Source organism: Pleurodeles waltl, chromosome 10, assembly GCF_031143425.1.
Source record: "Pleurodeles waltl isolate 20211129_DDA chromosome 10, aPleWal1.hap1.20221129, whole genome shotgun sequence".
NCBI classification, from domain to species: domain Eukaryota; kingdom Metazoa; phylum Chordata; class Amphibia; order Caudata; family Salamandridae; genus Pleurodeles; species Pleurodeles waltl.
In genome coordinates, this window is record NC_090449.1 from 15162946 (window position 1) to 15179041 (window position 16096).

The 16096-nt window shown below is 42.3% G+C and overlaps 1 protein-coding gene across 1 annotated transcript in view; it reads left to right on the plus strand.

Annotated features, from left to right (window-relative positions):
- Positions 1–1852: 1852 nt before the first annotated feature.
- The window catches only part of SRPK3 (SRSF protein kinase 3), a 207685-nt gene continuing 193441 nt past the window's right edge, over positions 1853–16096 (plus strand). Inside the window, exons 1-2 of the mRNA XM_069209420.1 lie at positions 1853–1989; positions 2101–2218. Of these exons, the coding sequence (XP_069065521.1) occupies positions 1974–1989; positions 2101–2218 (134 nt within the window). The 5' untranslated portion in view covers positions 1853–1973. The remainder of the gene's footprint in view (positions 1990–2100; positions 2219–16096) is intronic.

The window sequence follows — 16096 nt, forward strand, 5'->3', positions numbered from 1 at the left end:
GTTTTGCAACCTTGTTTCCCCAGCTCCTTCCAGCAATTGCAACATTTCCCTGGCTGTGCATCCTCCGAGGGTGACGAGTCTTCAGCCTGCACAAGAAGCAAGAAGGAATTTATCTTAGAGTGAAGGAGTCACTTTCCTCCATCCGCAGGCACCAACTGCAATGACGCTCAGCTGTGGGGGTCTTCTCCCTCTGTTAAACTGTGTGGATCCTGCAACACAGGAGGTGGTCTGGAGTGATCCCCTCGGTCCTCTCTACCAGCTGTCCAACTTGGGAGATGGTAAGTTCTTGCCTCTCCTTGCAGGACAGTACCCCTGTGCACCGCGACTCTTGCAGCTACCAATGTTGTGCAGTGAAAATGAAGCCAGGCAGACAGGTAAACAAGCCTTCCAACAAGGGTTCCTGCTTGTCTGAAAGAAATGTGAATGTGTGCTATAAGTTAATCTTCAAATGTAAAGGGTAATCTGCAAATTTAAAGGATATTTTGGAAGCCAGTACTGGCTTTAATCGATGGAATCTCTCAAAGCTATGCAATGACAAATGTTTATTTTTTTTGAGTGGTAGTGCAAAGAGTTAACAACTGAGCTGTGACTTGAATACTTTTAATTGTATTTATACAGTGCTTACCACCCCTGGAGGTGATGAGCCAGTAATGTAAATAAAACATTGCATTACATCCTCTCTGGGTATTATTAAAATGTAGATTTTGGAAGCACTACTTTATCTTAAACCTTTGTGCGCATTTGTGTAGCAGTCTATCTTATACTGTGCATAATGCAAGGTTAAAATAATGATTTACACATTCACAGGTATGTTCTGTCACAGGCTGTGGCTTTGTAGCACTAAAAATATACAAATGACTACTCTCCGCTGCACCAACCAAGATTTAACTCTGTGGGTTACACACAGACCTCTTCGGTGTATTAACTAAGAGAGGTTTTATAATTTGCTATAGTGCATTTGCCACTGATTAACAACGTTTTTATTTTTCATTTAAGCTGCTATTTTATATGTAGCTACATGACGGTAACAAACAAAAAATGTAGACTATTTGGTTGTTTTTTTTTAGCTACACTATTGACCCCACCCCCACTGCATGCAGCATGACAGTACCCGTCCTTTTTTTAGTGCACTTCGACAACTGAGACATATACATTCATATAAACATACACATACACACAAACTCTCTCTCTCTCTCGCGCAGAGAAGTTTGAGAATAGACATGGTTGTGTATGTGGGTAGCACTATCTTTCGGAGGAGTGTATCACACCAATGTCTGGATGGAAAAAGGCAAGTTTTCAATATTTTTTGAACTACAAGGAGGTTATTACTTGTATATTTACATTCATCTATTTAAATTCTCAAAAACTGTTTCCACACCTAATTCCACAAAATTGAACGTCTATGACTGCAGAAATCCTGCTAAGTTCCCGTGATAAGGGGTAGCCAGCCCACACCCACCTTTTCTGTCTTTGTTTATATTTGATACCAGATCGGCAAAGTTAACAATAACTCTTATTTGAGAAAAACGTGTGTCGTTTTATCTCCGTCGGGAAAAGTTGTGTAATCTTTGAACACTGCAATCGTGTGCAATTATGCCGCCCCTTTTCCACGTAAAATCACTAGCCCAAGTGGAAGTTCAAAGGTATGTTCGCTTCCCAATGTTAATTGCATGTCAGTCACGCGGTGTCAATTTAAGATAATTCAGGGAACAGACTCTCTCGCACGGCCCGATCCAAAATGGCTGCACTTTCCACGGCCACCTACCATGCCTCCCCAGAGTAAGATGGCTGCCGGATACTCAACCAGCATGGAGGATGCCTGCCTTCACCAAGATGGCGGCCGCCCAGCTGCGCCTCGCACCTCCGCGGCTCTCGGGGGGGGCGACGAGGAGCCGCCTCGTGACGTCACAGGCAGCTGCTCCGGGGCTGCGCATGCGCGCCGTGCTATTCTGGGCAGGCTCCGGCGGGCAGGCATGAGCACCAAGAAAGGTGAGGGGGTTGAGACCGAGGACCTAACGGACGGCGGGTTGTGGACGGGAGGGTCTCTGCCGGGGGTGTTCCCGATGCCGCTTAGCCACCTTCTCGTCCTCTCTCCCGCAGGCACCGGGACCAGCGCCGGCCAAGGCAAAAAGAGCAAGAAGAAGCACCGGCGCGAGCGTGCCAAGGGGGGAGGCGACGTCACCACCCTCGGCAACGGCCGGCCGCAGCGCGAGCCCGGGTGAGTCACGTGACCGGCGCGAGGCCAGCCACTGGCGCTTCAGAGCGCACCGGCGCGAGGGCAGGTAGTTGTGGGCATGCGCAGGAGGCGTGGGCGGCAAGCACGTGGCGCAGGTGTGAAGGAGGGCCCGAGCTCCCTTGTCCCCACCTGCCTGCAGGTGAGGGGCTGTGCCAGCTCAACTCCAGGGGGTGAAGGCGGGAGACCAAGCCCCTAAAGAGCTCTGGTTAGAGTGGGGATCCCTTGGAGTGCCTGAGAGGTCAACCTGTTATAATTACCTGGTACTGATGCTCTGTCTTGTGTTGTACCTGATACTAAAGCAAAACGAACAGATGATGGACAGTGGGAGGGGTATGCCCAGACTTGGGTCCCCTGCCTGCTATTCCTCCAGATTCAAGCAAGCCTAGTTGATGAGGGGTGATACCCCAACACTAGTCCCAGCAGGCTTGTTTCTGGTTCAGGGAGGATCTGGCCTGGTAGTTCGTGCTGGACTGTCCCCACGGGAAGAAGGGTCAGGACTGGTTTGCATATGGTTGGGCCCAAACTGGGTTGACATGGCTAGCAAATAAATGATGGATTAAACTCAGATCTGTAACAGGGGGTGAATGTTTGATTTGTTTAGCATTCCATCCATCTGTTCTTTTTGTATGTACCTGATACATGACTAAAATCTGATGAAGGCAGGAGGGATGGAATTTCTGAAGTTAAGTTTGAAGTCTTGCAGAGAGCGCCATTGTCCAGTCAGACCTCATGATGGTATTTTAGCATTCTGTGCTCCATTACAAATTAAATGTTCCCGCTGTTTTTTCTCCAAACCTCTAAGCTATGTAGCATTGTCAGGTATGTAACTTGTACTGTATACCTAACAGCTTCTCCAGTGATTTTTGCACATTGATTTTGCCTTACGGTCTATTATTTTATGTGGTTTGGAATAACCTGTTTCTTAAGAGGTACAACTCTCCATACGTAAATGAAGCCACCTGGTTCCTATAGTTGCAAGATTTGTACTGTTTCATCGTGGGGTAGCTGCTCATGCAAGTCTTGGGTGTGTTGCCCAAACGGGGAGAACCTGTTGTAGTTTAATAAAAGGACATTGTTTTCTGAAGACTCGGCTCATTGAACATTAATGTCCTATCTGGTGGCTTAGAAGTTTAGAAGCACGAACCATAGTGGCTAATTAACACATCAGCTGGTCATGTCCATATTGTGACCACCATCAAGTCATGATTCTGCCAACAGCAGCAAGAATGCTGGGACTTGTAGCTTCATCGCTATTGTTTGACCCTAGGAGTCCCACAATGCTTTTTAAAAAAAAGTTTTCTGCATTTAATGCCTAATCTTATACATCTTCATTTTTCCAACGAATATTTGCTCTGTTGAGTCCCGTCTGCTTGAAAGTCACAGTAGGCTTATTGCAGTACATTATTTGAGATCAGGTTCTTCCCTTCAGTTTTTGTAGGTTTGAACCTGAAGTGTTTGGCTGCTTGCTGAGTTTGATCAAATGTAATCTTTAAACCTGAGATCTTTGTGGAAAAAACAAGGTTATTTTTTCAAGGGTTGAAAACATGTATTGATAAAATAAGAAATCTTTTGCCTATAAGTTAGGGCTCCCAGTTTTATGGTATTTATATTTTTAACATTTCCGTCTGTATTTACCAATATTTTTTTGTTTTGTTGCTAATTTTATTTGTATTTATTCATATTTATGTTGTATTTAGTGTAAGAAAATTAAGCTGTAATGGGTATAATACTACATCTATTTACCCAACAAATGTTTACTCTTGTTCAAATGTCCATTGAGTCTTCGCCCTTTACAGTACAATACCGTCATTTGAAACTATTTGTACTGTTGAACAGCTTAAAGAGCTATAATGCTGCCGTTATTTAAGCTTCATTAGGAAATCCTTTTTTTTTTTTTTTTTTCCAATTTTTAATTCCTCTACCTGGCAACCTGTAAAGTTATTGACCTAGCACTCATGATTGACAGCAGTGCGAGTCATCCAAAAGAAAATCTATTTCCTGTGTTAATCCATATTTAAAAATGAAAAGACAGGGAAACAGATGGGATTCCGGTCTGTATTTATATGCAAAAATCCATAAAAACAGCATACTGGGCGCCTTACCTATAAGGCTGCCTAATGCTCTCCGTTTGCCCATTTATTTCTGGGTAGGTCAGAATTCTTTTAAACGGCACTAACCAAAAGGTTCAATTGCGAAAGCAACAAACATTGGCAAAGTCAGTATGTCTGACAGTTTCTGTCAGTTCTCCTTTCCTTTGCTATAGTTTTTTGTAAGCCTTTGTCGGGTAAGTTGCCATGCCCTCATCAAGCCAACAACAAAAAAATGGCTAAAAGAAAAAATATTTTGGGGTTTTAAAACACATACACTGCCAAAGGAGACCCTAGCTTTCAAGACAAGTGCCTTGCTTGCGGATGTGCCTGTCGTGAAAGGTCAGAATGCTGTCACTCACATTGAAGATAATCAGTGGTTAAAGCTGGCTAACCATTGCCCCATGCTGTGTGCTGTAGTGGGTGGAAGAAAATTGTGGATGATACAGTAACAGAGGAGTGGATGAAGAAGGCTGACTGCTACAGTACAACCTCCTGTGAAATCTCATGCTCTCCTCAGCATTCTTCGTATTCCAAGTGTCATTGTAAAAATTACTCAAGGCTTTGGCACGCATTGTGTGCTGGCTTCAGTCTCTCTGGCAGTACTCAAATGTAGCATCTTTATTTCTGACGAGATTTCCAGAACCCCTCAGTGCATGCAGTATGCCAAATTGAAGTGACATGCTATTACTTTAGACACTGACAAGTAGAGTATTTTGTTCTTATTTGTAAATATGTTACATACATCTAACTGCAAATATTATCATTAGAGTTATCCATTGGTGAGGCTTGAACCAACTTAGTTTGTGGTAGGTGGTCCGTGAGTGCCTCGTGCTAATTAGCTGCGAAGGAAGCCGCCCATGAGCACCAGACTCTGTCCAGTCTCATGGTCTCCATCCCTACACACTGCAGTGGTTGGCTGGACTGTAATATGTAAAGTGTAATAATGCATAATCCAAGCAGTAGTTAGAAGTATTTTTTGTAATTGTATTTATATAGCGCTTACTACCCCTGACGAGGCGTCAAAGCGCTTTTCGGTGAGTAGCACAGTACTCTGGAACCCAACAAGAATTAGTGATGGATTAGTATCGGGAAATAGGAGTACAGTTTTAGTATTATTATGAGTTAATTTGAGCCGCGGATATGAGAGTTTGTTAGTTAGATTGACTGGAGTAATGGAGGGGTGGAGAAGGAAAGAAATCCAGAAGTGTTAATTGGGAGTATTTCCTTAATTTACTCAATCAAAAGGCTTGGGATGAGTAAAGGGGGGTGGAGGAGGGAAGAGTATGTGGAAGTGTTAGGGAGCGCATAGAAGCAGGGTGAGATGAATGCAGGAGAATTTAGTAGGGTTGTGTGGGAGATCACAGAGGTAGAGTGAGGTTTGGTGAGTTAGATGTGGAAGCGGAGGGAAGAGCTTAGGCAGAGTTATTTAGGAGATGAAAGTGGTAGAAGGGATTTGGGATGAGTCAGAGTGAGAATGGAGGATAGTTTGATAGAGACGTGACATATGATGATGGGTAGATAAGTGTGATAAGATGAGAGCAGGAATTCATAGATATCTAGTATAACAACCCACCCAGGAGCCATGCAATGACCCACGAACATGCCAAGCACAGAAAAAACTATATATATATATATATATATATATATATATATATATATATATATACACACACACACACACACACATGCACATACAATACATAATTAGAACCATGGGTAAAATATACTTAGTCAAACAGGTTTAAAGAGTGTGTGTGTGTATTTTATTGTTATGGCATAGTAGCAATACATATTTTCTATAGAAACTATACATACTAGAAATATACACATAATCTGAAAAAAATATTTATCAACATAGGCAATTCATAGTTGTTTGAATATGGTGGTTATGAAGGAAAGAGCCAACTGTTGAGTAGTTTTCTGAAGACAAGAAAGTTATCTGTGGCTCTTATAGTTGGGGGTAATGAATTCCAGAGTTTGGCTGCTTGAACGGAGAAGGATGTACCACCTATAGTCTTTTTCTTGTATGGTGGTGTTCTAAGGCGGGGTGCCAGTCTTGAGCGGAGGGTTCTTTGTTGGATGTATTTGGTTATTTTGTTTCTGATAAAAAGCGTTCCTGTTCCATGTATAGCTTTGTGGGTGATACAAAGCAGCTTGAAAGTGCATCTTCTGGCAACGGGTAACCAGTGTACTGCTCTCAAGGCAGGGGAGATGTGGGCTTGGGGCTTTACATGTAATAGTAGCCTGGCTGCGGAGTTCTGAGTACGTTGTAGTTTTTTCACAACAGATAGAGATGATCCATGGTAGAGGCCATTGGTTATGTCATTCGGCTATTTAAAATCAAGGTTTATTAATTGTAGTAATTTAGCATCATTGTGTGGGCAAGCATTTGATGACACAAGCAGTCAGCTCCTATGGGGGAGGCGGTGTTGGGGTGGGTGAGTCATTGGGAGAATGATGGGGGAGGTATTGGTGGTGCCTGAGTACTCCTGCAGGGTGTGGGAATGGAGTGTATGTGGGAGTGGCATTTTCTGTTATCTGGTGGTGGTGTGCCTGGGTTAGAGGGCTCTCGAGAGGGAAGATAATAACCACAACTCATCTCAATATTGGGGTTGCAGGTCTTTCTCTGTGATAAATTAGAGGCTGGAAAAACGGTGGGCCAATTACGTAATGTATTGCCGAAATGGAGAGGTATATGGGTGCATATCTTGAATGGTACTGGATCTCATCACGCGTCAACGTGGAGGCATAACACACAATTGCCAATATGGAACCCAGATGCGTCTGAACATTGTAGTTTGGTCACTTAGCCTATATATGGTGTGTTCACGCAAGACTAGGCAAAGAAGTTCGATCAGCAATTCCTGTGTTGGGCGAGTGTACGATCTCCAGAGTTCACATCTTAGCAGTAGACACAAAGGTTGTTATCCATCTCCAGCAGTGGGAGGTGGTATCTTTTATGTTGGAAGTGTTGTGCATTATGGCCAGTTTGGTTGGGAGTCTGGCAGGGCAGTCACTGTGTCACATAATATTCTCCACATGTTCCTCTAATAATTTAATAGGTTAGAGCAACTGTTTTAAACTTTTGACCTTTGTGGACTCCCACTTAATCATTACTGTAGCACTGAGACCCCCCCCACTCAGGCTTCGAAAAATCATAAAAATGTTACTCGACCTGCAGGTTGAGTAACTTAAATAATCTACTCGACCTAACTGTAATGTACTTGACCTATAAACGGGTCTTAAATTGTGTGATCCTATGCAAATAGTTTACTGAGTTGCCTTTTTCTTCATTCTCACATATGATTGCACCTTCAAATATGTGAGCTCAGCATTTCTGCAGTACAAAAAAAAAACCTCTTGTTTGATTAAGTAGACTAAAGTATCACAATAATCTAGCCCACACCTAGAGAACACATGTCCCATGACTTCTTTCAGTTTACTAAGAGCATTGCCATCAGGGCAGGAGTGTTTCTCAGTTTGTTTAAACACTCACTTTTAATAACTATATTACCATGATGTGGTAGCATATTGTCATCTACACACTGTAAATTTCCAAGAAATGTCCAAAAACATTATCACTAACTTGCAGTTTTACTGATAAAACTATATAGTGTATTAACAATCTGTCAACATTGAGTTTCAGAAAACATATCCTTCGCACATCAACACAAAGTATTCTGATTTGGTTTCATCCTATTAAAATATTTTTTACATCACTCAGAAATATAAGAAACTGGCTTTCCCAACTACTGAAATATATTTTGAAATGTTTGCACAGTTGACTTAGTCATTCAAATGTTGTGTGTTAGGAAAAACCTGATACCCTATATCCTTTGATTTTACACTCTAAACAGCAGGTCACACTGTTCACCTTACAAAGTCCTGGAACTCTGCAGTCAGAAGGAACATTAGTTGTGTGAAAAACTGACTTTTGACCTCTGTCAATGAACACCAAGCAAATGTGACATAAGAACTAAATTTAAAGGCATTTATTATTGTTCCTCCTCTTCTCAACTGAACAGAACACCTGTTCTTTGTCAGCTTGCCAGAAGAGGCAAGTAAGTCCTTAAAATAGCTTGACCTGATCAAACATGACTCACCATAGCGAGAGGTCGAGTAGATTTTTCAAGCTCTGCCACTAAATCATTATTAGAGTCAGGGGGGCCCCCACTGAGTCAAAAATGGAAGGCGAGGACCCCATCCTAAGCAATTTTGATGATTTGAATCACAAAACAAAACATAAGAAGCACCCAAGCATTCATCAAGCAAAAATATAAATGATGAAATGTAGTCTATATTTTGTTTGATGCCCTTGCACTGCTCACATGAATCAGTCTGAAGATACCAACTTGATTGATTAGCTACGCATTCAAATTTCGATTTCAAATTCCACATTTGCAGAACATTTTAAATGTTTCAATTTACATTCTGTTTATTATAGATGCTTTGTTATTCTACTAATATTTAATTTTCTGAGCAGTCACGGACCCCCTGAATAGGCTTTGCTGGCCCCCAGGTATCCCTGTTCCACACGTTAAGAACCGCTGGGTTACAGCATGTCCAACCATTAGTAGGTGAGGGCATGCCCAAGAAAACACGCATCTGATCCTATCTAGAGGACCCATATCATTTGCAGCAGAGGTCATCAGCAATTGGTTTTGCCCTACAAAGTTTGAATGGGGGCCCATAACAATTGTGCTATATTTTGAAATGTTTGAATTTGGGTCTTGTCCCTAAGTTCCTTCTTGTGTGTACCAAGTAGAGTTGCCCAGTTGTTGTCCATGTATTCAATTGTTAGTTTTGACTGTGAATGTCATTTCTCCTCCCGTTCTTCTATGTCCGATTACCATTTTGAGATTAGGATTTTGCATAAGCCTAATATGATGCCTTTCTGTATTCCTGGGACTTTGGGATCCTCTCCTCCCTAGTTAGGTTAGGAGGAGGGAGTTCATCCTCCTGATCCCTAACTTCTTCCCCATCTGAGGGGAGGTCTTTCTCCTCATCAGGGTGGTCCCTTGTATGCCCTGCCAAGAGCTCATGGAGCTTGACCTTGGTAGGGTGGGAACCTGTTTAGATTTTCTTGAGGCTGCAGAGATTGCTTAACTCTCACATCCCAAGATGGAGGATTCTGCAGGGAGGGGGTCACTTCAGCTCTGGACACCTTAGGGGTGGGCCCAGCTGAAGTGATAACTCCTTGTTTTTCCTAAGTTTCCCGCCGCAACTGCTGCCAAAAGTGGGGCTTTGTCCGAGGGGGGCAGGCATCTCCAGTAGCGGGAGTGCCCTGGGGCACTGTAACATTAGGTTGGAGCCTTTGAGGCTCACCGCCAGGTGTTACAGTTCCTGCAGGGGGGAGTTGTGAAGCACCTCCACCAATAGGAGGCTTTGCTTCTGACCTCAGAGAGCATCCCACAGGTGCCCCACAACAGATTTACGACACATTCGCCCTGTTTGGGGCATTACTCAAGGCAGAAACATGTCGAACTTTGTATAGGATTGAATCATCCTGTTTTATTAATCCTACTCACTGGGGACATAAAATAAAGCCCCTCTGTCCTTTCTAATTAGCACATCCACGCCATTTGACAACCCCTTTACCCATCAAGAGTACCCCTATCACCTGGGTTAAAACTCAAATTGGCACCCACCATAGACTATGTGAGGAGGGGCCCCATGATGAAGCATGCCACCCTTTGGGTGGGTGAGTGCTTTCATCCTTTAAAAAAAAACAAAAAAACTTAAGGGGGTTAGAATTAATGAAGGAAAACGCCTAGTTTTTCATGAGTACCTGTTAAAGGTGGTGATTATTAGATTATGAGGGTGTGCTCAGGTCTTTTCTTCCGAACTCCTCTGCATGTAGTGATAGCTGGACTATATAATGCATTTTTGTAGATTGCTACCAATCCCACATAGCGCCAACTTGGTGCTCTGCTATAATGTGACTCTCAGTCTTGAGACTTCTGTGTGAGGAAGATCAGGAGTCAGTCATGGTTACACTTGTGGGTGGGAGTCGAGGGGCTAGGTTCCTATCACTTACGGCATAAGACATTGAATCTGGGTATCTAGGTCAGTGCATCCATTATCTACCCACATCAGTTTGTGTTTACAATTGCAGGTCAGACAGATGAGTAGATCAGGTTGATGTGACGTACAATTATGTAGAGAGAGTTGAAAGCCCTTAGAGGCTGTAGCAGTGCTTAGTTTAGCTGGTTTAAGCCTCAGTCACCTACCCGCCCAGACTGTGCCTTTTATAAGTTTATTCAACACATACAGTGAGGTTTCAGACATTGGTAGAGGGAAATATTCCCAATAGGTAGTCGTACTGTGGTGTCACAACCATTTTTTATTACTTGTACTCTTCCACACATTGGTAAGTGCAGCGATGATCATCTGGCAGTGTCACTGTCTGATTTTCATAGAACAGTTTATGGTTGTCCGCAACCATGTCTTCCAATCCCCGGTTGATTAGTAACCGTAGGGTACTCAAAATATATTGTATCCATTTGAAGCTATAGTGAACTGCCCTGATTGTACCTTTTGTTAGAGGAAGGAATTTGTTTTTCCCCTCTATTGTATGCCTCAGGTTTTCAGAAGGTGAGGAGGATGTTGTCTGGTTTTACTATGGTTTTTAATGTTCCCATCATAATGCCCATATCTTTGATGGGTTCCGCTTGACTCATGGCAGCTGCCAGTGGTTCCAGCATGTTCAAGAACATAAGTGGCGGCAAGGAGCATGGATAGGAAAAGTATCAGGAGTGAGGCCCCCACACCCTTTGTGGGCCGATGGTTCTCTGTATAGACGTTTCACAGTGGGAATTACGCTGGGTCAAAGACACAATCATTCTAATGCTTCTGAAAAAATAGACCTATTTGACACAGTCGAAAGCTTTTTCAGCATTGATGGATAGTGCACCTTTGTTATTTAGGTCATTTTTCACATTCCAAATAATGTTAGAGTGCAATCATGGGTGTTTATGAGATGTGTGCGTGGGTATGAAGCAGATATAGGAATCGTGGATCAGGCTTAGTGTTACCATCCTCAGACGTTTCCCTAGAATTTTGGCCAAGATTTTAACATTAGTATTGGTCAACGAAATGGGCCTTTAGTGAGAGAAAAGCAGGGGATCCTTTCCTGGCTTAAGTATGAGGTTTATGATGGTTTGTTTAGTTATTTCGGTAAGCCCCCAATGATCACAGCCTTCTTGAACATCTCATTAAGGATGAGGGAAATTGTCATTATTTTGTCATCTTGTAGAACTTGCCAGGTAACCCCACCTCGCCTGACACTTTGTTGTAAGGTAGGTTATTTATCACTTCACTGATTTCCTCAGTCATAGTTTATCCTTTATTTGAAGTGTATAATGGATAGGAACCCTTCTCAGCCCTCAGGTCATTGGGGCACTCGGGTTGATTAGAGGATAAAGGAAGTCCCCAAATGTTTTTGCATTCCACTCATGGTGCCCTGCATGATACAAGAGTTTGTATTATTATATATGTCCGGAGTGGCGGTTTGTGTCTCTGTCTGTGGAAGTTGGGCTGCCAAGAGTCAGCCTGGTTTTTCCCCTTTGCATGTAGTGTTGCCATTGTAATAGAGACAGGGCATATGCAGCCACAGTCGTCGCTGATTGTATTAGGACCAAACCTTTTCAATTCCGGCATTCGTAAGAGAGGAGGTAACAGGAGAATATTGTAAATACCGATTCGTTCCCTTTGTTGAGTAGATTGTTAAACTCTGAGCTTTGCCTTTTTTTTTTTTGTGTAAGGAGTCCTCCATCATACTGCTTCTCATGGTCTCAACCAATTGTTCCTGCAGCGATGATACCAAGCCTTTTATCTGTATCTACATCAAAATGTGGAAATAGTCTTTGCAGATCTTCAGTGGAAGGTTCATATTTGCCCACGGTCAGCCTCAGTTTCTTAGCTCTCGGGGGCAGCATGGCCAAAAGGCAGTACTATTCGTACTGGGGAGTGATCCAAACTTCCGGTCTCCAGAACCAAGAAGTTAGACAGAACCTGCAGTGTTGAGATGGAGGTGAAGAAAAAGTATATTCTAGAGCAGAGGGTCTTCAGCAGTTTCTGTTTACTATAAGCTACTTCTGTCCATTGAAAGTCATGCTGAGCTACTATTATTAGTGTTGTAATAGTGACCACGTCAGACACAGTGACAATAGTGGCCAGCCTATGTAAGATGGCTAGCGGTGATCACCTCAGTGCATCAGGCAGGAGTACCTGCAGAAATGTAAAAAAAAAAAGTTATCAATTTGGAATGAGTAATACTAGCCATAACTGCAATTCCCCTGGCACCAAGGCAATCATATTAGCAAGAAGTTTTTCTCACACCACACAATTAATCACTCAAATATCAGCATTAAATGCATTTTAGAAATACAATTGGTTTTCTTCAAACTTCATGGTGTGCTTTCTGGAAATACACATTTTTGTCTCTCATACACACTTTTCAATTTTGGTATCCATATATTGTATTGTATTGTAGTCGTATTTATATAGCGCTTACTACCCCTGACGAGGCGTTGAAGCGCTTTTCGATGAGTAGCACGCTACTCCGGAACCCAACAAGAATTAGTGATGGATTAGTATAGTTAAATAATGAGTACAGTTTTAGTATTATTATGAGTTAATTTGAGCCGCGGATATGAGAGTTTGTTAGTTAGATTGACTGGAGTAATGGAGGGGTGGAGGAGGAAAGAAATCCAGAAGTGTTAATTGGGAGTATATCCTTCATTTACTCAACCCAAAGGCTTGGGATGAGTAAAGGGGGGGCGGAGGGGGAAGAGTATGTGGAAGGGTTAGGGAGAGCATAGTAGCAGGGTGAGATGAATGCGGGAGAATTTAGTAGGGTTGTGTGGGAGGTCACAGAGGTAGAGTGAGGTTTGGTGAGTTAGATGTGGAGGTGGAGGGAAGAGCTTAGCCAGAGATATTTAGGAGATGAAAGTGGTAGAAGGGATTTGGGATGAGTCAGAGTGAGAATGGAGGATAGTTTGATAGAGACATGACATAAGAGTGATGAGTAGATAAGTGTGATAAGATGAGAGCAGGAATTCTTAGATATCTAGTATAACAACCCAAAAACCAGGAGCCATGCAATGATCCACGAACATGCCAAGCACAGAAACAACATATACACACACATATATATATATATATATATATATATATATATATATATACACACACACACATGAATACACACACATATGCACATACAATACATAATTAGAATCATGGGTAAAAAAATACTTAGTCAGACAGGTTTAAAGAGTGTGTGTGTGTGTATTTTATTGTTATGACATAGTAGCAATACATATTTTCCAAAGAAACTATAAATAGAAATATATCTATAATCTGAAAAAAAATATTTATCCACATAGGCATATGCAGTTCATAGTTGTTTGAAAAAGGTGGTTATGAAGGAAAGAGACAACTCTTGAGTAGTTTTCTGAAGACAAAGTTATCTGTGGCTCTTATAGTTGGGGGTAATGAATTCCATAGTTTGGCTGCTTGGACGGAGAAGGATGTACCACCTATAGTCTTTTTCTTGTATGGTGGTGTTCTAAGGCGGGGTGCCAGTCTTGAGCGGAGGGTTCTTTGTTGGATGTATTTGGTAATTTTCTTTCTGATAAAAAGCGGTCCTGTTCCATGTATAGCTTTGTGGGTGATACAAAGCAGCTTAAAAGTGCATCTTCTGGCAACGGGTAACCAGTGTAGTGCTCTCAAGGCAGGGGAGATGTCGGCTTGCGGCTTTATATGTAGTAGTAGCCTGGCTGCGGAATTCTGGATACGTTGTAGTTTTTTCATAACAGATAGAGATGATCCATGGTAGAGGCTATTGGCATAATCCAGTTTGGATAGTCCAAGCGAGATAGTAGCTTGCACCTTGTGTGGAAATCCGAGGTGGGGGAAGATGCGTCGTAAAGTCTTTAAGGTGATGAAGCTTGTACGTGCTAATTTGTCTACTTGGGCATTCATAGTTAACTTGGAATCCATGGTGATTCCTAGGTTTTTAACTTCCTTGGATAATTGAGGAGGTGGTCCGAGATCGTCAGGCCAGACGCACAGAGGGTCATAATTTTTCCAGTCACCACATATGAGTATTTCTGTTTTGGAGGTATTTAGTTTGAGATGGCTCCAGGTCATCCACTGATCAACGGCTCTGAGGCAACTGAAGATTTGTGAGTTTTCAATGTTTTTGGGGTCTTCTAATTTAAGTAGTAGTAGTATCTGCATAGTTGTAGCATGTGAGATGGAAATCATTGATCAGTTCTGGTAAAGATATCATGTAGATGTTGAAAAGCAAAGGTGAGATGATTGACCTTTGGGGGACCCCTGCTTTTGTGAGGTAGGGTTCAGACGAGAAGGGGGGCGAGTGGATGATATTCGCTCTTTTTTGGAGATAGGAAGTAATCCAGTCGAGAGCAATCCCTTGTATGCCGGCTTCGTGGAGTCTTTGAGTTAGGGTGTCCTGGTCAACCGTATCAAAGGCAGCTGAGAGATCCAAGAGAAGTAGTGCAGCAACTCCATTTCGGTCGACTGTGTTTTTAAGATCGTCCCAGATTGCCATGAGTGCCGATTCAGTGCTTCTTCCTGGGCGGAATCCAGTTTGGAAGTCTGAAAGTATAGAATTGTCTTCAATGAATTGTGACATCTGGGTGAATGCTGCTCTTTCTATCAATTTGCCCAGGAAAGGTCCATTTGTGATTGGTGTGTAGTTGTTGGGGTCTTGCGGGTCTAGGTTTGTTTTCTTTAATAATGGTCGTATGAAAGCCTTTTTCAGGTCTGCAGGAAAATTTCCTGAAGTTAAAGAGTTGTTGATGATTCTTCTTACAGGTGTGGCAGCAGAAGTAGATAGCAGGATGTTCTTGAAGATTTGTGGTGGGCAAGGGTCAGAAGGGCAACCAGAAGGTCTGCTTGCTTTGACCAAATCCATAAATTCATCCTGGGATATTTGTTTGAAGGACTATAGAGGTTGGGATTGTTTATTCTTAAAGGGTATTTTAGTAAAGGGGTTGGTGCTGATGGTTTTCTTCTGTTTTAAATAGGAGTCCAATGTGTCTGCCTTGGTTGTGTAGTGAGTTGCCAATTTGTTTGTGAAATCTTGAGTGGTGGGATGACTTCCTTCCATGCATGTAGGTTTTCGAAATTCATTGAGAATTTTATAAAATTCCTTGGTTGTAGATTGAGCATTTTGAATTCTGTCTGAGTAGTATCTTTTTTTAGCTTTTTGATTGATGATTTGTATATTCTGTTAAGTTTGTGTAGCTGCAGTTTGTCTTGACTGTTGTTCGTTTTGAGCCAGGTCCGCTGCAACTTTCTGATTTGTTGCTTTATCTTTTTAAGTTCTGTGTTTCTCCAAGGTGTTGGTTTTCTTTTGTTGTGTTTAGTTGTTCTGAGTGGTATTAGGACATCAAAAGCTTCCTGTAGCCACTCATAAAGTTTTGGTACAGAATTAATTGTATCTAGATCTGTGTTTGCTGTTAGTTGTGTTTCTAAGTGATCCAAATTGAGTTTGCTCCATGGTCGATAGGTGTATGTATGTAAGTAGTTGTGGGGTGTGTTGATTTGTGGAGTTGTATGTTGGAAAGTTATCATATGGTGGTCTGACCAGGTAGTTGGTGTGATGCTCTGAATAGTAATGAGTTCAGGCTTAGCAAAAATGACATCTAGGATGTGACCAGCGATGTGTGTGGGATTGTGTACAATCTGATGTAGGTTCAATGCGAGTAGGCCAGTGGTGATAGCTTTTGGATGGGGC